Source organism: Mobula birostris, chromosome 7 (assembly GCF_030028105.1).
Source record: "Mobula birostris isolate sMobBir1 chromosome 7, sMobBir1.hap1, whole genome shotgun sequence".
NCBI lineage: Eukaryota > Metazoa > Chordata > Chondrichthyes > Myliobatiformes > Myliobatidae > Mobula > Mobula birostris.
This window is the reverse complement of record NC_092376.1, coordinates 38,646,240-38,661,915: the sequence shown is the minus strand read 5'-3', so window position 1 is coordinate 38,661,915 and position 15,676 is coordinate 38,646,240. Positions and strand designations below refer to the sequence as shown.

The 15,676-nt window shown below is 41.1% G+C and overlaps 1 protein-coding gene across 7 annotated transcripts in view; it reads left to right on the top strand.

Annotated features, from left to right (window-relative positions):
* Positions 1-15,676, top strand: part of frya (furry homolog a (Drosophila)) — a 283,598-nt gene that overhangs the window by 115,364 nt on the left and 152,558 nt on the right. For all 7 annotated transcript variants that reach the window (XM_072262934.1, XM_072262933.1, XM_072262940.1 and 4 more), the window contains 4 exons: positions 1,966-2,067; positions 2,902-3,005; positions 12,507-12,615; positions 14,495-14,581. In XM_072262934.1, the coding sequence (XP_072119035.1) occupies positions 1,966-2,067; positions 2,902-3,005; positions 12,507-12,615; positions 14,495-14,581 (402 nt within the window). The remainder of the gene's footprint in view (positions 1-1,965; positions 2,068-2,901; positions 3,006-12,506; positions 12,616-14,494; positions 14,582-15,676) is intronic.

The following is a 15,676-nucleotide window of genomic DNA, read 5'->3' as shown; positions in this document are numbered from 1 at the left end:
TCTTTAGACAGGGACTAAAACTGAATGTGGTAGTCCAGGTGTGGCCTCACCAACATCTTATACAATTGTAACAAAATTGTAATAGTTCTAAATTCTGTACATTAAAGGTCAACATGCCTTTGTTGTCTGAAGAACCTGTTACACCTGCCTGCTAACAAGAACACTGTCAATAGTTGCATCAATAGTTTTAGAGTTTGAGAGTTTTAATCTTATCTGTGTCATCTGGAATGTATGGGATATTAGAGGACCTCAAGTATATCATAACATGACAAAGAAACATGACACTGAAGTGTCCATTATCTTGAAGAATATGTGTAATGTAAAATATGTGGTGAAGGGTTTTGCTTTTGCTTTTGCTAACATTTTAATAATTTGTAATGATTCCAGATGAATTAAAATAAACAAAACAAAACAATGTTTTAAAATTAAATGAAATGACTATGCTTGCCACATTCCCTGCATTATTAAGCGATGAGTGTGAGAGACCTGTCACTGTAAACTGATTTTATCTTGTTCCAGATTTTGACACCAAAACCTCCAATGTTTGCTGTCATTACTCTGAAAGTGGCAGCAATTTTACAAGAGAGAAAGCAAGTTAGTTTTAAAATACAGCAGCTATGAAGAGAGGAATGGGTGGGACATAAGGGAAAATGTGTTTGGGTAAAGTTACGGTTAGCATGGGAATTACCTGTGATGGTCAGAGAGAGTGAGAGAAAAAAAAGAAAGAAAACAGAATTAAGTACAAAGAAAGAAGCATGAGGTTGTGAAATGCAGAGCTTTAGGTCATGCTACACTAATGGAGAGAAGGGGAAGAAAGTCCTGATGAAGCGTCTTAGCCCGAAATGTCAACAGTTCATTCATTTCCATAGATGTTTTCTGACCTGCTGAGTTCCTCCGGCAGTTTACATGCATTTCTTTGGATTACCAGCATCTGCAGGATCTCTTGTGTTTAAAAAGAGAAGATGTGGTCAGTTCTGATACAGACAGAGAGAATAAGTTTTAAAAAATTGAGCTTTTGTCAAATTTGTTAGCTAGTCCAGAAGGCTGTGGCATGCTGAGATAGAAACTGAGGCACTGTTCCTTTCACTTGATTTGGGCCTTGTTATAACATTGTGGGGTGCTACAGAACGATGGATAGAGTGGGAGCAGGGTGAAGAATTAAAGTAGCAGGTAACAGGAAGATCTGAGTCTTCCTTTAGGCGGTCACCTAATCTGCGTTTAATTTGTCCAATGTAGAGGCGATGACATAGTGAAGGGTGAATGCAATATGCTAGAATGAATGATTTGTCAGTGAGTCACTGCTTTACTTGGAAGTACAAATTAAAGGACAGCTGCACTTGCATGGGGACTGCAGGAACTGTAACACCTGTCTTTCCCATAATCCAGGAACCCAGACTAACTGTCTAATTACACAGAGAACTGATAAAACTAGCAGGGGCCAAAATCTGACAAAGAATAGAAAAGTCAGATGCTTTGCTAAAAATCCAAAATATAAGCAGAGGTTATTAGACATAAACACTTGAGCATTAACTGTACACAAAATGGTAGAGGAACTCAGCAAGTCAGGCAGCATCTACGGAACAGAGTAAACAGTCAATGTTTCAGATGAGACCCCTCATCAGGACTCAAAGAAGGGGACAGAAGCCAGAATAAGTAAGTGGGAGAAGAGGGAGGAAGTTATAGGCTGATGGTCTTTCATGACCGTCAAAAGATTTGCAATTTTTTGGTCCACAGAAAGTTGTCAGCTGAGTACGTTTATCTAGCAATTTCAATATTTACGTCACCCTGATAGATTAACCAACCAAAAGCACATTGTCTTTTATGAGTCCCTGTTAGAGAACATTTTGGAGAAACTAACTTCAGATTATGAAAGTGTATTCTCCCCCGCCCCCTCTCTCCCCCTCCCCCTCCAAATTAAACACACACAAAAAATGATGTCTCATGTTTTATTTGTTTATTCCATAGGCGTTGTTTCCTTTGGTCACATGCCTTCTCTGTGTCAGCCAGAAGCAATTCTTTCTAATTCGATGGCATATCTTCCTGAACAACTGTTTGTCCAATCTCAAAGTTAGTAAAATGGTTCTCGACAATTATCTTGAATGTGTACATGTAGTGATTTAAGGATAGAATTTTTTTACACTTCCTTTGTAATATGCAGCCCTTAAGTCAATTTGTTCAGTTTGTTCAGAATTGCACTGACTCTTCATTATAAATGCATGAGACTTGAGTCAGTGCAATTCTGAACGAATTCAGCAATGGAAGTTATGGCCCTGTCACAGACAAGACTAGAACAATATTGTTTCGGCCACACGCAGTAACTTCATTACAAAATACTGAAGTATTGTATGTTTGTATATGTAATGTACAGTACTGTAGTTTATAAACTTTGCAGTTGCCTATTTCCACAGGGATCTGAAATTCTACTTGCATTTAACAAACCTTGGTGCAACCTCTAGGTGTTTGCCTAACAACTGCAACTGGTATTTGATTATTATACTGGTTACTAAGAATATGGAGTCTCAGAGGAAGATGAGATGCCTTAGTTTGCTTTGGTTATTCTGATTGGTTTAATTTCCAGGTTTCTAGTCCCACCCATATAGTGCCACATGTGTTTCTTTAGTGCTGAAGCTTGATATTTTTACTATGTTGCATATAATTTTATCAGATAATGTATAATTGTGACAGAGTAAAATATGCAGAACTGTTGAAAAATGTATTCAATTCCTCATTGTTAATACAAAAAGTTTTAAAATGGAGCATTCTATTTGGTAAATAGTTAAATTGTCTGCCTGACATGATGCTCAGCCATACACACCATGAAGTTCAAAACTTATTTCAGAATCAATATCTTATTACAACAGAACATGTAGACTTAATATTAATTATTAACTTCTTTTGTAGAATAAAGATCCCAAAATGGCTCGTGTTGCACTAGAATCCTTGTACAGATTATTGTGGGTCTACATGATCAGGATCAAATGTGAAAGCAATAATGTGACACAGAGGTAATAGAATTCTGCTGTATTAAAATAGTATGATCAGCATGCCACATTTTGAAAAAGTCTGGTTTGGTCAAATGTTTGTTTTGCACTTCATGTGAGTCTACATTTCAATAACTTCACTTTTTAACCAAACAATTTATATAAAAATTGACTATTCTCACAATTAACTTTAACATAAGCATGAATAATAAAAATTTTCTTATGATTTAAAATACTGAATAATCATTTATTATGTTCGCATTGCTGTAAAAACATAAGGAAAGGGAAAAAGGATAATGTACTGCTTTTAAGGACCAGAGATCGTTGGATATACCTGTAATATTACATTTTTGCACAATCAAATCAAAATATTCTTTTTAAGGATAATTTGTACTAATAATTAGCATACAGATTTTGAGTGCTGGATTGGTAGGTTTTCTGGACTGTTGGATGTTACTCCTGTTAATACAGCAGCATTTACGCAGTAGAAAAATAAATTTTACAGTGAGTTTCAGAATCAGGTTTAATATCATTGGAATATGTCGTGAAATGTGTTATGTAGCAGCAGGGCATTGCAATACATAATAATAAAAACTAAATTATGTTAAGAAGTTATATATATTTTAAAAGTTTAATTAAATAAATAGTGCAAAAAGAGGAAAAAAAGTAATCCATTCAGAAGCCTGATGACAGAGGAGAAGAAGCTATTCCTGAATCATTGAGTGTGTGTCTTCAGGCTCCTGTACCTCCTCCTTGATGGTAGCAATGAGAAGTGGCCATGTCCTGGATGATGGGTGTGGGGGTGGTGGAGGGGGTGGGGGAGTGTTCCTTAATGATAGATGTTGCCTCTTTCAGACATCACTCCTTGAAGATGTCCTGGGTGCTGAGGAAGCTAGTGTCCATGATGGAGCTGATTGAATTTACAACTTTCTGCAGCTTACTTCGACCCTATGCAGTGCCCCTTCCCCCTCTCCCCCCACCCCAGCCAGACGGTGATGCAGCCAGTTAGAATGCTCTCTGTGGTACATCTGTAGGAACTTGCAAATGTCTTTCGTGACATGCTAAATCTCCTCAAGCTCCTAATAAGATATTGACACCCACAAACTTGAAATTTTACACCCTCTCCACTTGTGATCCCACAATGAAGACTGGTGTATGTCTCTTTGCTTTAACCTTTCTAAAGTCCACAATTAGTTTGGTCTTACTGACGTTGAGTGCAAGGGTATTGCTGCAACACCACTCAATCAGTTGATCTATCTCCTGTACACCTTCTCATCACCATCTGAAATTCTGCCAACAATACTTATGCCGTCAGCAAATTTATAGATGTCATTTGAGTTGTACCTAGCCACACAGTCATGGATGTGGGGAGAGTAGAGCAGAGTTGCTAAGCACAAATCCTTGAGGTGTGGCAATGTTGATTACCAGCGAGGTGGAGATAGTATTTCCAATCCACACAGACTATAGTCTTCCAATGAGGAAGTCGAAGATCCAGTTGCAGAGGAAGGTACAGAGGCCCTGGTTTTGGAACTTTTTGATCAGAGCTGTAGGAATGATTGTCTTAATGCTGAGCTGTAGTCAGTAAACAGCAGGCTGATGTAAGTATTAGTATAATGCAGGTGATCCAAGAGCACGTGAAAAGCCAATGAGATCATGTCTACTGTAGACCTATTGTGATGATAGGCAAATTGCAGTGCTTGCAGGTCCTTGCTTAGGCAAGAGTTGATTCTAGCCATAACCAACCTCTCAAAGCACTCACCCTAGATGTGAGTGCTACTGGGTGGTAGTCATTAAGAGAGTTCATTCTGCTCTTCTAGGCACTGGTATGATTGTTGCCCTTTTGAAGCAGGTGGGGACTTCCGACCGTAGCAATGAGAGACTGAAAATGTCTTTGAACACACCTGCCAGTTGATTCAAAGCCTTACTAGATACACCATCAGGGGCCTGTCACCTTGCAAGGGTTCTACCTCTTGTAAGACATTCTGACGTCAGCCTCTGAGACAAAGGTCACAAGGTTACCAGATGCTGCAGGTGTCCTCATACCTGTAGTTTCATTCTCCCTTTCAAAATATGCATAAAAGACACTGAGCTGCTCTGGGAGTGAAGTATTACAGCCATTCATGGTGTTGGATTTCGCTTTATAGGAAGTAATGGCCTGCAAACCCTGCCAGAGTTGATGTGCTTCCGATTCTACCCCCAACCTCAACTGGAATTGTTCTTTTGCTTTTGAGATAGCCCTCCGTAAGTTAGGCCTGGCTTTTGTATATAGTTTGGATCACTAGACTTGAATGCCACAGATCTAGCCCTCAGCAGACTATGAATCTCTTGGTTCATCCATGTCTTTTGATTTTGGTATGTACTGTATGGTCTCGTAGGCACACACTCATCCACACAGGATTTAATTGAATCAGTGACAACTGTGGCATATTCATTCAGACTCGAAGAGGAATCCATGAATATTGTCTAGTCTGCTGACTCAAAACAGTCCTGTAAGCGCTTCTCTTCCTCCCTTGTCTATACCTTCTTGATCCTCTGTACTGGTACTACTGCAATATTCAGTCTCTGCTTATACTCGGGAGTAGAAGTACAGCCAGGTAATCGGACTTTCCAAAGTCTAGGTGCGGGATGGCATGGTAAGTGATCCTGATGGTGATATAACAGTGGTGAAGTGTGTTGGCTCCTCTGGTTCCACAGGTGATATGTTGGTGGTAGTTATTCAGACAACTTTTTCAAGTTGACCTGTTAAAATCGCCTAAAATGATGGGGAAGACATCAAGGTGCATTGTTTCATACCTGTTGATTATGTCGCTCAGTTCTTTTAGAGCCTGTTTGACACAGGCCTGAGGTGAAATGTACACTGCTATCAAGATGATGGCTGAGAACTCCTGTAGCAGATAAAGTGGACGACACTTGATCCACGTCAGGTGAGCAGGACTGCGACAGAACCGTTACACTTGTGCACCATGAGGAGTTATTAATAAAGCAGACTCCACCTCCTCTGCCTTTGAAAGACTCTTGGTGGTGAACTGTGAAGCCTGCGAGCTGTATTGCTGCATCCAGAATGGTGAGGTATAGCCAAGACTCCGTGAAACAAAAAACACAACAGTCTCTGATCTCTCTGGTGCAAGAGTCTTGCTCTGAAGTATTGATTTTATTTTACAGTAACTGTACCTTGCCGTCAGAATAGACGGTAATAGAAGTCAAAGCCATCTTCTCCTTAGACAAACTTTTAATCCAGCGTAAACAACAGGAATTCTGCAGATGCTGGAAATTCAAGCAAATACACATCAAAGTTGCTGGTGAACGCAGCAGGCCAGGCAGCATCTGTAGGAAGAGGTGCAGTCGACGTTTCAGGCCGAGACCCTTCGTCAGGACTAACTGAAGGAAGAGTGAGTAAGGGATTTGAAAGTTGGAGGGGGAGGGGGAGATCCAAAATGATAGGAGAAGACAGGAGGGGGAGGGATAGAGCCAAGAGCTGGACAGGTGATAGGCAAAAGGGGATACGAGAGGATCATGGGACAGGAGGTCCGGGAAGAAAGGCAAGGGGGGAGGGACCCAGAGGATGGGCAAGAAGTATATTCAGAGGGACAGAGGGAGAAAAAGGAGAGTGAGAGAAAGAATGTGTGCATAAAAATAAGTAACAGATGGGGTACGAGGGGGAGGTGGGGCATTAGCGGAAGTTAGAGAAGTCGATGTTCATGCCATCAGGTTGGAGGCTACCCAGACGGAATATAAGATGTTGTTCCTCCAACCTGAGTGTGGCTTCATCTTTACAGTAGAGGAGGCCGTGGATAGACATGTCAGAATGGGAATGGGATGTGGAATTAAAATGTGTGATCTCTCTCTGGCACTTACCCGTGTAAGCGGAACAAGTGCTACACATGCCCACTGATCTCCCTCCTGGCACTTATCCGTGTAAGCGGAACAAGTGCTACACATGCCCTTACACTTTCTCCCTTACCACCATTCAGGGCCCCAAACAGTCCTTCCAGGTGAGGCAACACTTCACCTGTGAGTCAACTGGGGTGATATACTGCGTCCGGTGCTCCCGATGTGGCCTTTTATATATTGGCGAGACCCGACGCAGACTGGGAGACCGCTTTGCTGAACATCTATGCCCTGTCCGCCAGAGAAAGCAGGATCTCCCAGTGGCCACACATTTTAATTCCACATCCCATTCCCATTCTGACATGTCTATCCACAGCCTCCTCTACTGTAAAGATGAAGCCACACTCAGGTTGGAGGAACAACACCTTATATTCCGTCTGGGTAGCCTCCAACCTGATGGCATGAGCATCGACTTCTCTAACTTCCGCTAAGGTCCCACCTCACCCTCGTACCCCATCTGTTACTTATTTTTATGCACACATTCTTTCTCTCACTGTCCTTTTTCTCCCTCTGTCCCTCTGAATATACCTCTTGCCCATTCTCTGGGTCCCTCCCTCCCTTGTCTTTCTTCCCGGACTTCCTGTCCCATGATCCTCTCGTATCCCCTTTTGCCAATCACCTCTCCAGCTCCTGGCTCCATCCCTCCCCCTCCTGTCTTCTCCTATCATTTTGGATCTGCCCCTCCCCCTCCAACTTTCAAATCCCTTACTCACTCTTCCTTCAGTTAGTCCTGACGAAGGGTCTCGGCCCGAAACGTCGACTGTACCTCTTCCTACAGATGCTGCCTGGCCTGCTGCGTTCACCAGCAACTTTGATATGTGTTGCTTTAATCCAGCGCAGCATCCTCTCTTCCACTATCTTAAAGGGGGGCAACACTTATGACCAGAGACTGCCATCCGAGATCTGTCGTCTTTGAGTAGCGATTGGTTTTTTTAAACAATTTAAAAGGATGTTGCTTGCTGCATTGTCTGTGGCTGTAGCTGTGGATTTCAGCTGTAGCAGTCTAAACGGGAATAATTGAAGATTTCTAGCAGGGCTGCTTGCACAAGTTGCCTTCTTAATGGCGCCTTTGAAAGCCACTGAGTTTAAAGGGAGCCAAGAAACAGGCTGCAGTGTGTTTAAAAAGAAGTATATGGATGCATCCTGAGTAAGTTTAAAATGAGCATGGAAACCACTGCTCTGATGAGCTCAAAGGGAGCGTGGGACCTAGTGAATTAAAAATAAATGTGTAACAAGCCCTAGTGAGTTTACAGGGAGTTCAGGAATTGGGGCCCTACTGACTTCAAAGGGAGCTTGGTAATGCAGCTCTGGTGCATTTAAGGGACAGCAGAAACAGAACGAGGTGAGCCACATGCTGAACCAATGATATTTACAATCTGGACAATATGGGAAGACCAGAGACATCTGTATAATTCAGAATATTGCATGAGCAGGCCGGGGAATTACACACAGAGAGTCGAGACTCCAGATCTATCAAAAACACACCAGGTGTTTAACTAACCATGGAGGTCAACACTATTACAAAAGAACTGAGAAATTCTAAGGGTAGAAAGACCCTAATGGGAGTTATCTACAGGCCCCCAAACAGCAGTCTGGATGTAGGGTGTAAGTTGAATCAAGAGTTAAAATTGGCATGTCGCAAAGGTAATGCTACAGTTGTTATGGGGGATTTCAACATGCAGGTAGACTGGAGGAATCAGGTTGGTACTGGACCCCAAGAAAGGGAGTTTGTGAAGTCCCTCCGAGATGGATTCTTAGAACAGCTTGTACTGGAGCCTACCAGAGAGAATGCAATTCTAGATTTAGTGTTGTGCAATGAACCGGATTTGATCAGGGACCTCGAGGTAAAGGAGCCATTAGGAGGTAGTGACCATAATATGATGAGTTTTAATCTACAATTTGAGAGGGAGAAGGGAAACTCGGAAGTGTCAGTATTACAGTTGAACAAAGGGAACTATGGTGCTATGAGGGAGGAGCTGGCCAAAGTTCAATGGAACAATACCCTAGCAGGGATGACAGTAGAACAACAATGGCAAGTGTTTCTAGGAATAATGCGGAAGGTGCAGGATCAGTTCATTCCAAAGAAGGAAGATCCTAAGGGGAGTAAGGGGAGGCCGTGGCTGACAAGGGAAGTAATAGACAGTATAAAAATAAAAGAGAAGAAGTATAACATAGCAAAGACGAGTGGGAAGCCGGAGGATTGGGAAACTTTTATAGAGCAACAGAAGGTAACTAAAAAGGCAATACGTGGAGAAGAAATGAGGTATGAAGGTAAACTAGCCAAGAATATAAAGGAGGATAGTAAAAGCTTCTTTAAGTATGTGAAAAGGAAAAAAATAGTTAAGACTAAAATTGGGCCCTTGAAGACAAAAACGGGTGAATTTATTATGGGGAACAAGGAAATGGCAGACGAGTTGAACAGGTACTTTGGATCTCTCTTCACTAGGGAAGACACAAACAATCTCCCAGATATAATAGTGGCCAAAGGACCTAGGGTAATGGATGAACTGAAGGAAATTTATATTAGGCAGGAAATGGTGTTGGATAGACTGTTGGGTCTGAAGGCTGATAAGTCCCCAGGACCTGATGGTCTGCATCCCAGGGTACTTAAGGAGGTGGCTTTAGAAATCGTGGACGCTTTGGTAATCATTTTCCAATGTTCTATAGATTCAGGATCAGTTCCTGTGGATTGGAGGGTGGCTAATGTTCTCCCTCTCTTCAAGAAGGGAGGGAGAGAGAAAACAAGGAATTATAGACCGGTTAGCCTGACGTCAGTGGTGGGAAAGATGCTGGAGTCAATTATAAAAGATGAAATTACGACACATCTGGATAGCAGTAACAGGATTGGTCCAAGTCAGCATGGATTTACGAGGGGAAATCATGCTTGACTAATCTTCTGGAATTTTTTGAGGATGTAACTATGAAAATGGACAAGGGAGAGCCAGTGGATGTAGTGTACCTGGACTTTCAGAAAGCCTTTGATAAAGTCCCACATAGGAGATTAGTGGGCAAAATTAGGGCACATGGTATTGGGGGCAGAGTACTGACATGGATTGAAAATTGGCTGGCTGACAGAAAACAAAGAGTAGCGATTAACGGGTCCCTTTTAGAATGGCAGGCGGTGACCAGTGGGGTACAGCAGGGTTCAGTGCTGGGACCGCAGCTGTTTACAATATATATTAATGATTTAGATGAGGGAATTAAATGTAACATTAGCAAATTTGCCAATGACACAAAGCTGGGTGGCAGTGTGAAATGTGAGGAGGATGTTATGAGAATGCAGGGTGACTTGGACAGGCTGGGTGAGTGGGCAGATGCAGTTTAATGTGGATAAATGTGAGGTTATCCACCTTGGTGGTAAGAACAGGAAGGCAGATTATTATCTAAATGGAGTCAAGTTAGGAAAAGGGGAAGTACAACGAGACCTAGGTGTTCTTGTACATCAGTCACTGAAAGCAAGCATGCAAGTACAGCAGGCAGGGAAGAAAGCTAATGGCATGCTGGCCTTCATAACAAGAGGAACTGAGTATGAGCAAAGAGATCCTTCTGCAACTGTACAGGGCCCTGGGGGAGACCACACCTGGAGTACTGTGTGCAGTTTTGGTCTCCAAGTTTGAGGAAGAACATTCTTGCTATTGAGGGAGTGCAGCGTAGGTTCACAAGATTAATTCCCGGGATGGCGGGACTGTCATATGTCAAAGGATTGAAGCGACTAGGCTTGTATACTCTGGAATTTAGAAGGCTGAGAGGGGATCTTATTGAAACATATAAGATTATTAAGGGATTGGGGACGCTGGAGGCGGGAAGCATGTTCCCACTGATGGGTGAGTCCAGAACCAGAGGCCACAATTTAAGAATAAGGGGTAGGCCATTTAGAACGGAGTTGAGGAAAAACTTCTTCACCCAGAGAGTGGTCGATATATGGAATGCTCTGCCCCAGAAGGCTGTGGAGGCCAAGTCTCTGGATGCTTTCAAGAAAGAGATGGATAGAGCTCTTAAAGATAGCGGAATCAAAGGTTATGGGGATAAGTCAGTAACTGGATACTGATTGTGGATGATCAGCCATGATCACAGTGAGTGGTGGTGCTGGCTCGAAGGGCCGAATGGTCTACTCCTGCACCTATTGTCTATTTACCAAATCTTTCAAATGACACCAGAGAACACCTGAGCTACTGCCATTGTCTTTTGGAAATCTGCGAACTTTTTCAAGGATCTTCATGCTATTTGAAAGCTGTCACTGACAGTGGGAAGCTTAATATAAAATTGTGACACTAGCTTCTTCAAATTTTGCTTTAACATACCGTTGCACTCACCATTTCTTCAAAGATCCTGCCAGTGTCATAAAATCATGAAAGACTTGCTATGGTGCTTTCTTTCCTTCACAATGAAAGAAATACAAATGGCAAATAAATCAAGTCAAACTGTTCAGAATATGCTTTGTATTGTCTGCAAAGGAGAAGACTAACTATTTTGCAGATGATCTTTCCCATTTTTGTCCTATGTATGAACTGCAATTAAACTCCCCCCTCAAATCATAGAACAGAACTGAGGGGTGTCTGCAAAACTAATTAGAAAATTGCTATTTTCTCTATCTGGACTGAACTCTGATGGATTTCATCAACATCAACGGTCTCTCTCATTGTTTACTGTGGCCGCTCAATTCTCAAAGACAATTCATATTGCTGATTATTTAAGATTATTTGATTTCACTGATAGAGGAGTTTTGAAAGAGAGAACAAAGGTACAAGAGAAGGGATTAGCAATTTAATACAGAGCTGTGTAGACATATGTTTTTGCCAACGGCAATGAATCTCTGGAACTCAACAACTACAGGTGTTACAGTGAATCCATGCCCATTGCAGGTTCCACAGGTTTTGTCCATTTTTCATAATAGTGATGCATGACACTCTAGTATTATCAGACATTTTACAGTTACCTTGGTGAAGTGGTTAATGTTAAGAGTCATAAAGCCAGACAGATCGAAGATATTCCAGCCAGTAGGTACAATTTGCTCACACTTGTGTTCCATGCCATGGTGTTTCAAATGTTTATCTAAATAGTTCTTAAATGCTCCACTATACTCTCAGATAATGTGGTCCTAATTCTGATGAGAATTGAATTATGTTGCACAATACCAACCCATGCTCCCTCAGATTTTCAGCTAAAAACAAAATTTTCACAACTTAAAAGAGTTCTTGAAGTAGTAAGAATAAATAGCAAAATAAACAAAAATTGCTGGAAACACACTGCAGCATCATCTTGAAAAAGAAACAGTGTTTCAGGCAGAAAACCTTTCATCATAACTGAGAAAAAGACAAAACAAGTTAATTTTATGTTACAGATAAGATGGGAGAAGAATAAATTAAGCAATTTACATTTTCTGTGTTTATTTTGGATTTCCAGTATCTGTGGTTTTCATTCACCAAAATATTCACTAAATATATAGTACTCTTCTATGTCTGTATCTCATAGTAAGCAGTCTGTAAATCAATTTAGATTTTAAATTTGTGGCTTGATGTTTATTATACTATAGCTGTTGACCAAATGTTGTCTTTCATTGTCAATGTGATTTAAGCTTGCTGAAACCTCTCCATAATTTTATGAAGAATTTGGTCAACTATCAATTTCTCTTTACAGTCGACTTGCAAGCATTACAACAACACTTTTTCCCAAGGGATCTCGGAGTGTGGTACCAAGAGATATGCCTCTCAACATTTTTGTAAAAATCATACAGTTCATTGCACAGGTACAGTAACAAAATCATTCACATAGTACCTATTACATTAGTCTTGAATTATCTCACTGACAAGGTAGACTAAGTAAATTCAACCAAAGTTTACAAAATTTACAAAGTCTAGTAACATTTTAAAGAATTTGTTAGAGGTCATCATATTGCTCACATTGCTATAAAATGGGAGAAAGCAGACTTCTAATTACATAATGAATTATAAATATGCAGCAACACACATCAAAGTTGCTGGTGAACACAGCAGGTCAGGCAGCATCTCTAGGAAGAGATACAGTTGATTTTTCGGGCCGAGACCCTTCATCAGGACTAACTGAAAGAAGAGCTAGTAAGAGATTTGAAAGGGGGAGGGGGAGATCCAAAATGATAGGAGAAGACAGGAGGGGGAGGGATGGAGCCAAGAGCTGGACAGTTGATTGGCAAAAGGGATATGAGAGAATCATGGGACAGGAGGCCCAGGGAGAAGGAAAAGGTGGGGGGGGAACCCAGAGGATAGGCAAGGGGTATAGTGAGAGGGACAGAGGGAGAAAAAGGAGAGAGAGGAAAAGAATGTGTGTATATAAATAAATAATGGATGGGGTAGCCTCCAACCTGATGGCATGAACATTGACTTCTCAAACTTCCGCTAATGCACCACCTCCCCCTCGTACCCCATCCGTTATTTATTTATATACACACATTCTTTTTCTCTCTCTCCTTTTTCTCCCTTTGTCCCTCTCACTATACCCCTCGCCCATCCTCTGGGTTTCTTCCCCCTCCCCCTTTTCTTTGTCCCTAGGCCTCCCGTCCCATGATCCTCTCATATCCCTTTTGCCAATCAACTGGCCAGCTCTTGGCTCCATCCCGCCCTCTCCTGTCTTCTCCTATCATTTTGGATCTCCCCCTCCCTCTCCCACTTTCAAATTTCTTACTAGCTCTTCTTTCAGTTAGTCCTGACAAAGGGTCTTGGCCCGAAATGTTGACTGCACCTCTTCCTAGAGATGCTACCTGGCCTGCTGCGTTCACCAGCAACTTTTATGTGTGTTGCTTGAATTTCCAGCATCTGCAGATTTCTTCGTGTTTGCATATAAATATGCAGCATCATTTGTCCTGCTGCAAAGATTTCCTTTTACTGATTAATAATTTAAGGTACATATTCTTGCGTTCAAGTACATTTTTGCTCTTATTTCTTTAACCACTTTTCTTAGATGATGCCACCTGAGTTGAATTGTGAAATATTTTACATACACAAATAGAAATACATTATTTGCCTCCAAATTTCACTTGCAGGCAATTAGAAATGAATGCAAGAACTTTAGTGGTTATGGGATTGGAAAAGAACAGTATGTGAATGAAATTTAAAGAAAATAATCATTTCCTTCCCCCAATACAGCTTATTTTTTGTTAAATTCTACCACAATCCATATCAGCCAAACCTTAGGATCAGGCAAGGGGACGTGTAAAAACTGATACCAAGATTTTAGAAATCTTGATCCAAGTTGTATACATTTAAAAATCATGAAGCTGCAATTTCTATTGGAAATTTCAATTCGCTTACTATTTTGACACACAACATTGCAGGAATTCCATTGAGACTATTAGAATGACATTGACTGGGCAGTGAAATAGTTTGGAGCATACGGAGATCCATCTTTACACATTGGCTGATTCCTATCCAATGTAAAGAGAAATCTGGTCAAGACTATATTGACTGCTAAAGAACTGTCATCCATTTTGCAATACTATCCAAGACAAATATTAACTGAGGTGTGGAAAAAGCAATGTAAATGCACTTACACATAACATAATTCTGTGTTTCCTTCATGTTAATTTAGACTGAATTTTTATGTTTTTGCAACAATCTTCAACAATATTTTAAAGCTTTTATTTTACTTTACAGGAGAGATTAGATTTTGCCATGAAAGAAATCATATTTGACCTTCTTAGTGTTGGAAAATCACCGAAGACCTTCAGTCTGAATCCAGAGGTATAAAGGATGAATTTATCTATAAAAATATATTTGTTTTCTTTGACAATGATTTGAATTTCAAATTCATATATTTTTGGGTGCAATGCACAGTAAACTTTAACATGACAAAGTCTGTTTTCTACATTGTGAAAGAAATTATGAATGTAATTGGGACTGTTTTGGTTCCACAATCAAATCCATGTCCTGGCATAAATTGATAATGAAGGAGAGCTTCCTTCAGCTGAAGTTAAAGAAAACTATATATGTTACACTGGTACTGCAAAAGCATTTTAGTTTTCCTTTTCTTTTAGCTGCTCAATTCAAATGTCTTCCTCTGTATATGCCATTGGATTCTGATGGCCATCTTGACAAAGCTTATGCCCATCTTAATGTAACACAACACACAGAATGGAGGAACTCAGCAAGTCAGGCAACATCTGCGGAAGGGAATAAATAATTGACGTTTTGGGCTGAGATCCTTCATTAGGATGAAAGGAAAGGGGAATAAGCCTGAATAAGAAGATGGTGGTGGGGGTTGCATGGGACAGAAAGGAGTACAAGCTTGCAGATGATAGGTGAGACAGGTGAGGGGGAAGGACAATGGGTGGGGTAGGGAAGCTGGTTGAAATCAAAAGCTGGGAGGGGATAGGTGGAAGAGGTAAAAGGCTGAAGAAGAATGAATCTAATACAAGAGGACAGTGGACCATTGAACAAAGAGAAGGAGGAGGAGGAGTAGGGGAACCAGAGGGAGGTGATGGCCAGGTAACAAGAAAGGGTGAGAAGGTAACCAGAATGAGGAATAGAAAAGAGAGAAGGGGGTAGGGAGGAAAAATTACTGGAAGGCGGGGAATTCAATGTTCATGCCATCAGATTAGAGTCTACCCAGACAGAATATGAGGTGTTGCTCCTCCAACCTGAGTTTTGCCTCATCATAGCAGTAGAGGAGGCCATGGATAAACATGTCAAAATGGGAATAAAAAGTCAAATTGAAACGGGTAGCCACGAGGAGATCTTGCAGTGGACGGAGCAAATATGCTTGACAAAGCAGTTCCCAAACCTGTATCAGGACTCATTGGTATAGATGCGACTTCACCTAGAAAAACTGCTTGATGT